Genomic DNA, 12,707 nt, shown 5'->3' with positions numbered 1-12,707 from the left:
AATAAACCTTGGTCAGTATTGCCCTAAAAAATTATCAGGCCACTTATGAGACCAGTAAGTTCTCAGGATGTAATGTACAACGTGGTAAATATAATTAACACTGCTGTATTTTACATATGAAAGTTGTTAAGAGTAAATCCTAAGAGTGCTCCATGCACACATGAAGGCATAATAATAGCAGGTGAGTGTTTTAAAATATGAAAAAAAAAAGAGATCACATCTGGAGAGCGGCAATGAAGCCATGGGTTCTTTTCTCTTTGTTGTTTAAATCTTGCGTGGATGCTGTTATTTTGTGTTTCTTAACATTATGCTTAACTATTTTTTAATAGTTAACGCTCGGTTAAAAAGTTAACAGTCGGGGCTTCCCTGGTGGCGCAGTGGTTGAGAATCTGCCTGCCAATGCAGGGGACGCGGGTTCGAGCCCTGGTCTGGGAAGATCCCACATGCCGCGGAGCAACTAAGCCCGTGAGCCACAACTACTGAGCCTGCGCGTCTGGAGCCTGTGCTCGGCAACGAGAGGCCGCGATAGTGAGAGGCCCGCGCACCGCGATGAAGAGTGGCCCCCGCTTGCCACAACTAGAGAAAGCCCTCGCACAGAAACGAAGACCCAACACAGCCATACATACATACGTACATAAAAAGAATGTAAGCAGACAAGAATAGCATTAAAAAATAAATAAATAAATAAAATAAAAAAAAATTTAAAAAAAATTTAAAAAGTTAACAGTGGGAAGGATTAGTGTCATACAAACATAATGAGTTGAATATATGACACTACCAGCCTATGTATGAGAGAGAGCTAAGTGAGGGCCTTACAAAGTCAAGAATCGATGTAGGTGGACAGAGGCACAGCGGTGATGAAACTTCTTCTCTCTGGACGGGGGTAATGCTTACACATTTCCCGAATTCACCAGCCTGTGTCCTTAAAATACTACGTGCAGTTTGATGTAAATTATACCTCAGTTTAAAAATATATCACTGTTGGGACATGGAGAACAGACTTGTGGTTGCCAAGGCGGGGTGGGGAGGAAGAAGTGGGAGTGTGGGATGAGCAGAGGCAAACTATTATGTATAGGATGGATGAACAACAAGGTCCTACTGTCCAGCACAGGGAACTGTATTCAATATCCTGTGATAAACCATCATGGAAAAGAGGATGAAAAAGAATGTATATATATGTTTAACTGAATCCCTTTGCTATACAGCAGAAATTAACACAACACTGTAAATCAACTCTACCTCAAAAAAATTTTTAAAAATATCTCACTGTCAGATTATAGAGTGAAGCTTTCTTGAGTAATCAAAAGGTAGAAATAGAGTCTTCTTGGCGCAGAAGCAAGATAAACATGTGAGATAACCAATTTCTTCCAGGCTCCCTCGGGGCTAATCTCAGTGCTAAACGCCAAATGCTGCAATCTCGGCCAAGAAAGGGTGAAAGGACAGAGGGCTGGAGGGAAGGGTTGAGTCTGCGGCAGGGGCTGGAGTGGCCTTCTGAGGGGGATCAAGTTTCCTGTTCCCAGATCCATTTGGGTTTCCACATCTCCTGCTTGGCTTCTAATGAAGTAACCAAGCAAAGTAATGCAGGGATTCAACTGCCTTGGTCAGAGACCAGCCTAGAATCAGCCTTTCGGGGCTGGAGACTGCACTGACAAGGCCCCCAATGCAGCCAGCGGCTCTTTGGCTCACGTATCACGATCCCCACTCACAGCTGAACGGTATTTATGTGGACTCAAGACCACATACAAGGATTCTACACCCAGACAAAGTGGAAAGAGCCTGGTAGTACAAGCAAGGGCTACTCCAAGCGTACTCTGCTGATTGGGGTCACTGGTCCACAGTTAGATGAAAGGCTTGGACCAGAATGTAAATGATCATCCCTGAGTCCGCTGTGCAGTTCAGTGACATCTTCTTCCCAGCACAGCTTTCTTGAGGAAGGAAATGACCCAAGACTTACATTCCCTGCAAGTCCCTTGTACGCTGTGGGCTGATAAACCACTTGCAGATTGGCTATTTCAGGTGGCACTGCTATTGCCTCTTGACACTTTATGAAGACATGGAAAACAGTAGAACATTCATTCAGAAATGACTGATGGAGCCCCTTGGTATGTGTTAGATGCTGGGAAGGAGATAGGAAAGTGACTGAGACATGATATCTACCCTTCCTGTAAGGCTTCTACTAAAGCAATGCTATCACTGAGATCATCCTTACCAATCTTACAGATTGGCTTAATACCAGATTCAAGGCGCCATGTTTGGGGGAATCCTGACAAAATCGTGAACATCCTTTTCTGGGTGTGTCAGCTTTGTTGTAGGATGTTGGGCATTTAAATGTCCCTCTTCCTGAGACATGAGGTGCAGCTGAAGCTGCATTTGTGAGACACCTCATTTGGTTCCTGGGCTCTTTCTCTCCTTTCCCCCTTTTGGCAGAATCATCATCAACCAGAAGCCAGACTGGTAACACTAGGGCTCCCTGTACCAATTCAAGCTTCAGCTTTATAACCGCGCTGGGAAAAGGACAATCTGATAATGAGAAGAACAGACTGCTTTGGGAATCTAAGCACCAGAGAATGTGTAAGAGACTCCCAAAATGACTCTGGTTTCTACTAAGACAGAGAGAAGGTTATACAAACTTGGAGAGGTCAAGAAAGCAGGCAGATGGGAAGGTGGACTCTCTGAACGTGCTCTCATTGGTTGACAGCCCGAGGAGAATGAGATCCCCAGATGTGATCTGAGCACTGCAGAGCACAGGTGGACCAGGGCTACCTGTGCTATTGACAGTTCATGTTCATTAATGTCCCCTAAGATTGGACTAGCCATTTTGGCAGTCACATAAAGAACGTACTGTCAACTAAAACTTCTAGGTCTGTTACCCATGAACCGCTATTAAATCAGGTTTCCCCAATCCTGAACTTGTACGCTGATTTTTTTTCCCCTTCTAAATACAGGACCTTCTTAAATTTCATCTTGTTCGTTTCCAGCCATCGTTCCAGGTACATGTGCTCTCTTACCTCAATGCTCCTGTTCTCTCTTCCTTCTCTCTCTCACCCTCCCTCTAATCTCTTCTCTCTCCATCCCTCCCTCTCCCTTCTCTCTCTTTTTTTCTATCAGCAAATTTATCTACACAGTCCCTCCTCCAGAAATCTGACCACCCTATCGTTGGCATCTCCCAGATCATCTAATGAAATACCAAACAGGACCAAGTTAAGGACAAAGCCCAACTTGGAACCACAGACTTCGTCACCTCATGCCTGGGTAACTGCGACCACCTCTTTAGTGACCTCCCTGATTGGAATCAATTCTCCTTCGGACCAATCCCCCACACTCCTCCAGAGCTATCTTTCTAAAGTACATCATCAAGCATACTTGTTTTAAAATCCTTCAGACACTTCCCGCTGTACTGTCCACAAGGAAAAGGCCAAATGCCTTGTCGTAAGATGTTCCATGGTTGGTCCCCACCTGGCTCTCCTGCTTCATCCCGTCCCCCTCCTTCTAGGTCACCTGAAGCAGCCTCCCCTCCACGTCTAGCAAACTCACCACATCCTTAAGGACTTGGATCAACTATGACCGCTTCTCCAAGGGAGAAGGTTGAATACCTCATCTTGGTATTCCCATGGCACCCAACCTTGAGCTCTACAACCTTATCTACCTCACTGTGTTGTAGTTATCTCCCACACTTAAAAAAAAATGACATGCCCACCCAGGAGCACAGTGCCTGGCACAAGATAGTTTTCTTAAACTACTTCAGAGCTGAAATTAACCCATAAATCAAGACCTCTGAGGTCTGGGTGGATGGACAGATATCTATTGAGTTTGAGTCCCCCCAGACGATATGTTTTCATTTTGTTTATGAGGATGAGGCTTTTAAATACCTTACGTAAATCCACATAAATGGTTTCTATAATATCCCTGATCTTCTTTCCTAAAGTTTCTAACCTTCAAAGGGCAAAAACAGCAAACCCTCTTTTCCACTATGATGGAAAATAGAACTGACATTAATAACAAGAGCAGCGTGTCATGGAAAGAACTCTGATGGATTCGGAGACCTTGAATGACCGGATCATGGACTCAGCTATATGATCTTAATCCAGTTCCTTAAGTTCTTTAATCTTCAGAGTTTTTTTCATGTATAAAATAGATTTTTAAACTAAATAATCTCCCGGGTTATTTCCGGTTCTAAGAGTTTAAAATTCTTTAACACAGAATATCTATTTTGTGGGGTCCTGGGGTGAGCCAGCTCTCCATAGGGCAGAGGTTACCTCTCGGGAGAGGGCTATAGGGTTACTGTGGATGAGATGGTGACCTTGAGTGTAACAGAACTTTTTAATGATGTGGCAACTGTCTGGCAGAGAATTGTATCACCAAGAAATAAGAATTCACCCAAAGTTGTCAAAGACAGGAGTTGCTCTGGGTTTGTATCCCTAAGTATACAATATGATGACATGCTTTAACTCCCAATAACCCCTAAGAGTTAACAGACGAAAAAGTGCTTCCTGCCACCAAAATGAAGTCAAATCCAGCACAGTAAAATTAGTTTCACCCTGTGGGTGTCCAGCTCTAATTATATAACAGCTCCTAATTATAAAACATGATTCAGCTTAGGAAGAACAGTTATTAACTTCGGCATCTCATTAAAATTAAAAGTTTATTTGCTGAAAGTTGTTTGTTTGGAAAAACTGCTAATGATTTCTTTGTATTCATTAGCAGTGAATATGTATGCTAATATTCATACATATTATGAATGAATATTATGAATGTGCAAAGGCACAAGCACACAGGCAAAATTTTACATTTTAAAATCTGGCAGACTTTTGCATTTTTAGGACATACCACCTAGTATTTGGGGTGACACAGTCTTATTTCTTTCAATGGACAGAAATGGATACTTGCCAGTGAAAACAGAATAAAATGGAAAAAAATGGCAATGAGTTAACCATAAAAATAGCCCAAAGCTAGAAGAACAGGGCAAGGATTGATGTTTGGGGATACAGGGACTGAAAGATGAAAGCGATGCTGTGTTGATACAAAAACAGACACGTGAGAAGTACCCAGCGGTCTCTTTAGAGAGTAGATCCTCGGAGATCTCTGTTCTTATGACATTCTGCCCCGACGTAGAGTCTTCGTTAGGAACCTTCCTGCCCTGGTAGAGACAGGAGCTGACCCAGGAACACAGATGGTCCAGAGGCAGCTGCCTTCCTCAGCATCTCTCTAATTAACCAAAACAATGAGCTTCAGGCTCTGGAGATGGTTTTCAGATGCAAACCTCTCATTGGGAGATGCCCAAACAATCAGAAATAAAGGATAAAAAACTCTAATTCAAAAAGATACGTGCACCCCTAAAAGAATGAAATAATGCCATTTGCAGCAACGTGGATGGTCCGAGAAATTATCATACTAAGTGAAGTAAGTCAGAAAGACAAATATCATATGACATCACTTATATGTGGAATCTAAAATATGACACAAATGAACATATCTACAAAACAGAAATTGACCTACAGACATAGAGATCAGACTTGTGGTAGCCAAAGGGGAGGTGGGGAGGGAGAGGGACTGAATGGGAATTTGGAATGGGCAGATGCAAACTATTATGTATATGATGGATAAACAACAAGGTCCTACTGTACAGCACAGGGAACTATATTCAATATCCTGTGATAAACCACAATGAAAAGAATATGAAAAAGAATATATACATATATAACTGGATAACTGAATATATGTATAACTGAATGTATAACTTTCCTGTATAGCAGAAATTAACACAACTTTGTAAATCAACTAAACTTCAATAAAATTAAAAACAAAAGAAAACAAAACAAAATAAAAGTTTTTTGAATTAAAAAGAAAGAAAGAAAGAAAGAAAGACTGCAGCATAATCCCCCTTCCTTCCTAGTTGGCCAGAGTCTGCATGTCACAGTGTTGCAGAAACAGATCATTCTGGGGGATACCCTGGTCTATCTTCCTGGCCAATGCTCCAGTGCCAGGGAAGCCCAGTCTAAACCATCAATCACCAATGGCGGCTGCCCCCGGTCAAACGTCAGCATCAGCTCTGCATGAAACCCCCATCATCATTTTCTGGCCACGAATGATACAGTTTGCTATGTGGGAGAAGGTGTGATGGGGATCCCAGTAGAGTAATAAACAAACAAACAAACAAAAAAAAAAAAACAAGGGTTTTCCAGAGCAGGTCACCACTAGGAAATTAGGTGTGATTCTCTTCTTTCCAGTCATGTAGGGAAGTACAGATGCTCAGGACAACAGCAGCTGTGGGACTCGGGGTAATGAATGAGTCCCTTCACGCACAGAAGTAACCGAGATGGTACATCTTATTGCTTTTAATGTTAAGAGATACACCAAGGAGCAAATTCAACAAGAGTTTTGAATTTAGGATTTCTAATGGAGCTCAGATTTTTAAAATTTTGAATAATAATTCATAGGCCCCCGATCCCTTTGAATTTTATTCTAAAATTCACAGTGGCTGAAGTAACAAAGAATGGTTCATATCAGTAACACCACCTCTTCAGAAAACATAGTTCCTGAAATCCCAGACTTACAGGATTTGGCAGGATTTGGGGAATGGCGGTTGGGAGGTGTTTTATGCTCTATTACTGATATAATATAGCATATATGTATATATATATATATATATATACAGACACACCTATATATGATGTGGTATATATATATACTGCTCTGTTACTACGTACATTCTTAGTTTGCTACAGAACAATGTTTTCACCTGACTTCCTGGGAAACTAACAGGATTTCTGAACTGAAGACCCTGTGACTAACATACATACACATACATACATTAAGGTACACACATACACATACATATGCTCTTTATCATATAAACTGAACATTAAATAATTCTAAAATAAACTTACTACTCAGCTAAATATTGTCCTAGAGATTGTTACTGAGCTTATAATGCTTAAAAACAGTATAGTACAGTGTAAGAACTAATGATTATTCTGTGTGTACATATATTTCTGCGTTAGCATATACGAGAATATACAAAAACTATGCATTCGATATCTGGCTCACATTTGAAATTTAGGACACCACGGGCAGTCTTTTGATGTTATAATTCATGAGTGATGTATTCCAATTTAATTAATGAAACACAAACAGCCTTTTTCTTGTGAGCACAAAATGAAATGATGGAATGGGAGTGACTTAATTCAGAGATGAATAGTTCCAAACCCTGGCAGAGCTAGGTGATGAGAGAGTAAAATACAGCAGGGAGAAAAATATTCCATTTCAGTGATAGGACAAATCCATGATTAAGTATGGTATTCAATTGTTTTGTTATTTGCAGATAATTTTTTTTGGTCATTCCTTAATCTTCTAAACTTCTCTGTCACATATTTCCAGGTCAGACACCATCTTATTTTCACTTATGGTTACTGGGTCACCGAGGGTTCTTTGGTTACTGTTTTAGTTCACAAAGTATTTTTTGTCTTTCTTCTCCCCATATGGAAGTGGGACAACAATGACCTTCTGACACCTGAATTTCCTGGCTCTAGAGAAAGGACAGCTAGCGGAATGTTAATCCATTTAAATCCGTCTTTAAAAGGTGAATAAATAGAATCATTGTCAAATAAATCCCAATGCTATTTTAACATCATACCTGTCACACATTATTTTCCATCCTTTTTTAATGTAAATACATCTGAGGTATTTTCCTTATATGTATGAAATGATTTGTGTTTCTTTGCCTGTAAGTCACAGAATTGTATGCCTTGAGTGGCTTCAAAAAAAATAAGGCACGTACTTCCTCGTGAACTCCTTTACAATTTCTCAATACTTTTAAGCCTTTCTTCCATGAAAGTAAGGTGCTGTCAGGCTAAGGCTTATGAAAATTTCCAGGTAACATGCCTCTTCAAATAATCTAGAAGGAAATGGGCTCTTAAGATTTTAAGTGATATATATTTTTGAATATTGAGATTTTAACTCACAGAGAACTATTAAGAATCCTGTCATTTTACCTGGAATACTCAACATGGTTTTAATTATTATTACAACTGCTTCAAAATCTCATCTACTATATGTGATCTAGACGGTTAACCTAGACACCATGATAATAAACAGTTTTCATGATATGGCAATCAGAAATTAGATTCCGCATTATTTTTTAACCCATGTAACCAAATTGCAATGTTAAGTTTGTTTGTCCTGCTCACACAGCCCATGAAGAGTTTGCTTTGATAGAGGGTAACTAAACCCAAAACACTGTTTCTACTACGAAAAGCAAATTTCCCAAACAACAGACTTACCTTTCAAAGTACAAGACAATAGGTCCCTAAATTTCAAGCAGTTAAGTTCAAAGGCTGAACAAAGGCCCTCAAAATACAATCAGGATTCATACTATTGAATTCTCTTAGAAACTAATATCCCTAAATATTCTAGTATAGATGATCAAGCAAGTGGTGACAGGTCTTGAGGTCAATATACTTCAATAACTAAAATAAGCTGCTTTAGATATATAACTGCCATATGAAGCCGACCATATTTACTGCTCGGTTCCAATGTGGAATAAACAGTAGTATTTTCCAACATCCTTTTTTTTTCCAGAATAAATTTGCCTTATCTTGGGTTCTTATCCTGCCTCAATTCACCTGCAAAGCTAATGCTTGTTTGAACTGAAAAAATACACGTCGGAGTCTGTCTAGACAATTACCCCAAACCGTTATGCAGGATGTTTAAGTAGATTGCATTTTAATTGGTCATCACACTTATTAGATTTAAATATCTAAACTGAACTTAAATTTAAATTTAGATATTTAAATTGAGAAAGAAACACATATCCTCTCTGGCATCTGACTTTTTGATTTTATTCCTTTTCTGATTTTCCATAGGTTGACCCTATGACACAGCGATTTCTCCTACTGGCTGATCTTTTCAATGAGGTGCTCGTATACACAGCTGTTTTCTTAGCGTGCCGATATACTTATAAAACATACGTTACAGTTATATTCAGCGTATATTACAGTCACACTTCACACCCTAAACTGAGACCCAGTGGAAATTGGTTAGTGGTATCCTTCTGCTTTGTGACTTTAAATGACTGCAACAAAAACAATCTCCCCAAAGTCTTGGCTATGATCACAGAAAAACAAAGAAAAAGACAGTTGTTAAAGGCAAGCGAGAAACACAGTAAGAAGAAAGGTCATGAGGAGGACCTTCAAGATGGTGGAGGAGTAAGACGTGGCGATCACCTTCCTCCCCACAAATACATCAAAAATACACCTACATGTGGGACAACTCCTACAGAACACCTACTGAACGCTGGCAGAAGACCTCACACTTCCCAAAAGGCAAGAAACTCCCCACATACCTGGCCGTGTGGCTGACAGGGTCTTGGTGCTCCGGCCGGGTGTCAGGCCTGAGCCTCTGAGGTAGGAGAGCCGAGCTCAGGACATTGGACCACCAGAGACCTCCCAGCCCCACGTAATATCAATTGGCGAGAGCTCTCCTAGAGACCTCTGTCTCAATGCTGAGACCCAGCTCCACTCAATGACCAGCAAGCTCCAGTGCTGGACACCCCATGCCAAACAGCTAGCAAGATAGGAACACAACCCTACCCATTAGCAGAGAGGCTGCCTAAAATCACACCAAGTTCAGAGACACCCCAAAACACACCACTGGACATGGTCGTGCCCACCAGAAAGACAAGATCCAGCCTCATCCACCAGAACACAGGCACCAGTCCCCTCCACCAGGAAGCCTACATAACCCACTGAACCAACCTTAGCCACTGGGGTCAGACACCAAAAACAATGGGAACTACAAACCTGCAGCCTGCGAAAAGGAGACCCCAAACACAGTAAGTTAAGCAAAATGAGAACACAGAGAAATACACAGCAGATGACAGCAAAGTAAAAACCCACCAGACCAAACAAATGAAGAGGCAATAGGCAGTCTACCTGAAAAAGAATTCAGAGTAATGATAGTAAAGATGATCCAAAATCTTGGAAATAGAATGGAGAAAATACAAGAAACGTTTAACAAGGACCTAGAAGAACTAAAGAGCAAACAAAGAATGATGAACAACACAATAAATGAAATTAAAAATTCTCTAGAAGGAATCAATAGCAGAATAACTGAGGCAGAAGAACAGATAAGTGACCTGGAAGATAAAATAGTGGAAATAACTACCACAGAGCAGAATAAAGAAAAAAGAATGAAAAGAATTGAGGAAAGTCTCAGAGACCTCTGGGACAACATTAAACACACCAACATTCAAATTATAGGGGTCCCAGAAGAAGAGAAAAAGAAAGGGACTGAAAAATACTTGGAAGAGATTATAGTTGAAAACTTCCCTAATATGGGAAAGGAAATAGTCAATCAAGTCCAGGAAGTGCAGAGAGTCCCATACAGGATAAATCCAAGGAGAAACACACCAAGACACATATTAATCAAACTATCAAAAATTAAATACAAAGAAAACATATTAAAAACAGCAAGGGAAAAGCAACAAATAGCATATAAGGGAATCCCCATAAGGTTAACAGCTGATCTTTCAGCAGAAACTCTGCAAGCCAGAAGGGAGTGGCAGGACATATTTAAAGTGATGAAGGGGAAAAACCTACAACCAAGATTACTCTACCCAGCAAGGATCTCATTCAGATTTGACGGAGAAATTAAAACTTTTACAGACAAGCAAAAGCTAAGAGAATTCAGCACCACCAAACCAGCTTTACAACAAATGCCAAAGGAACTTCTCTAGGCAGGAAACACAAGAGAAGGAAAAGACCTACAATAACAAACCCAAAACAGTTAAGAAAATGATAATAGGAACATACGACGTAGAGAATGGACTTGAGGACACGGGGAGGGGGAAGGGTAAGCTGGGACGAAGTGAGAGAGTGGCATGGACATATATACACTACCAAACGTAAAATAGATAGCTAGTGGGAAGCAGCCGCATAGCACGGGGAGATCAGCTCAGTGCTTTGTGACCACCTAGAGGGTGGGAGGGAGACGCAAGAGGGAGGAGATATGGGGATATATGTATACGTATAGCTGATTCACTTTGTTATACAGCAGCAACTAACACAACAATATAAAGCAATTATACTCCAATAAAGATGTTAAAAAAAAAAAAAAGGTTCCTGAAAGTGTGTCCCCATGACACCGGTTCAATTTATCCTTTTAAAAAAGAACATACCAAGAATTAAATAAATAAAAAAGACCAGGAAGCTTTCTGCTTCGGTAGAACCTGTGTTGAGACTGCAGAAATTAAAAAACCATAAATCGCATTATTTCTGCGGTGAGCCCAGCCTTCCGCAGAGCACTGAGGAACCCCAGATCCCAGACACAGCAGTGGCAGAGGGGACGCGGGTGTCCGCGGGTCAGCGCTTACCTGGCTCGAGCCTCAGCGGGGAGCGGCAGGTCACCTGTGGAGTGGCTCGGAGAGGCCGGCTGCCCAGGTGACGGGCCGGGCAGGCTGTGCATTGGCTTTGGGGACCTTGGCACTTCACCGAGGGCGCAGTCTCGCCCGGAGAACAGGAAGGATGAGGAGCCCTCCCCCGCGGGGGGCAGGTCTTGGGCTGGCCCGGTGGCACTGGGCTCTTGACCTCGTCTTTGGTTTTCTACGTTGAGCAGCACCTCTGCATCGGAAACACCATCGCGCCGGTGGAGGGCATGGTCCTTGGACTCAGCCATGCAGCTCCTGAGCCCCGGGATCTCGGTCCTGGAGTAGGAAGCGCCCGAATCTTTGCTGGACTCGGCAGATCGGTCACTTTTTCCTCCCCTTTTCTCAGCAGTCTCAGGGTCCTTCCTGGACTTGGTGTATCGAGATGGAGATTCGGCGTCGGCTTCTGGGTCCAGGGTGAGCCCATACTTTTCTGCCAGCTGCCGTCTCCTCTCTGCTTTGTACCTGGCGATCCTTTCGGCTTTGGACTCTAGGCTCTGGGTGTCCATGATGCTGGAACCGTAGGGGGAGTCACCATGGATGCCCGAGGATTCTGTGCAGTGTTTGGATCGAGTCTGCTTTTCTAAGGAAGAATCCGAAGTTTCTTCCTCTTCATTTGATCGGCCTACAAGAAGATCACACACACAGATTTCAAGCAAATAATAAAATGTGGTTATTCTACTCTGTTCTGTACACAATACGCTCCGAGCGCCCAGGCTGTGAAGGTCCAATTTCTCACTTATGTGTAGCTGCCTAAAATGATTTACCTGGGATGCTGAAGAAGTTTGAGGTCTGCAGTGAAATACATAAAGGCTGTGATGCTCTATGGGCTGCATAAGCTGCTGCCTCAGCTAAAGCTCAGTCCCGACAGGCCTCACTCTCGTTCAGGGCCTATTTCCCCTTGTTTATTTACTTTTCTGCTTTTGAGTTTAATATTTCATGTGTGAGGCCAGAGGACGAGTTCAGACTCCTCTAGAAAAGATAACAGATACTTGAACTGCTGTAATTTGACGAGTGATGGATAGTGGTTTCGTGGGAAACCACACAGGATCTGATAGTAACCATAACAATAATGGCCCATGTCAACATCCGCCAGGTGTGGTTGTGTTTTTCGTTGTTTTTTTTTTTTTAACAGAAGTGGCTTTTTCCAATTATACTCTGCATGCTTGATGTAGAAAAGGTCTACCTTTGAAGGTTCACCTTCAAATCACCAATAATCACTAACAATAATAATCAGTAATAAATAAATGGATAATTTGCTAAACTTTTCTATATACTCCTTCTAGTC

General features: G+C 41.6%; 1 protein-coding gene across 6 annotated transcripts in view; it reads right to left on the bottom strand.

The window, feature by feature from the left end:
* The window catches only part of SVIL (supervillin), a 239,004-nt gene that overhangs the window by 71,876 nt on the left and 154,421 nt on the right, over positions 1 to 12,707 (bottom strand). For all 6 annotated transcript variants that reach the window (XM_061177683.1, XM_061177718.1, XM_061177677.1 and 3 more), the window contains one exon: positions 11,369 to 12,044. In XM_061177683.1, the coding sequence (XP_061033666.1) occupies positions 11,369 to 12,044 (676 nt within the window). The remainder of the gene's footprint in view (positions 1 to 11,368; positions 12,045 to 12,707) is intronic.

The sequence above is a fragment of the Eubalaena glacialis genome, chromosome 2 (assembly GCF_028564815.1).
Source record: "Eubalaena glacialis isolate mEubGla1 chromosome 2, mEubGla1.1.hap2.+ XY, whole genome shotgun sequence".
Lineage (NCBI taxonomy): Eukaryota > Metazoa > Chordata > Mammalia > Artiodactyla > Balaenidae > Eubalaena > Eubalaena glacialis.
Note: the sequence above shows the minus strand (reverse complement) of the source record. Positions and strands in the feature narration are given on the sequence as shown.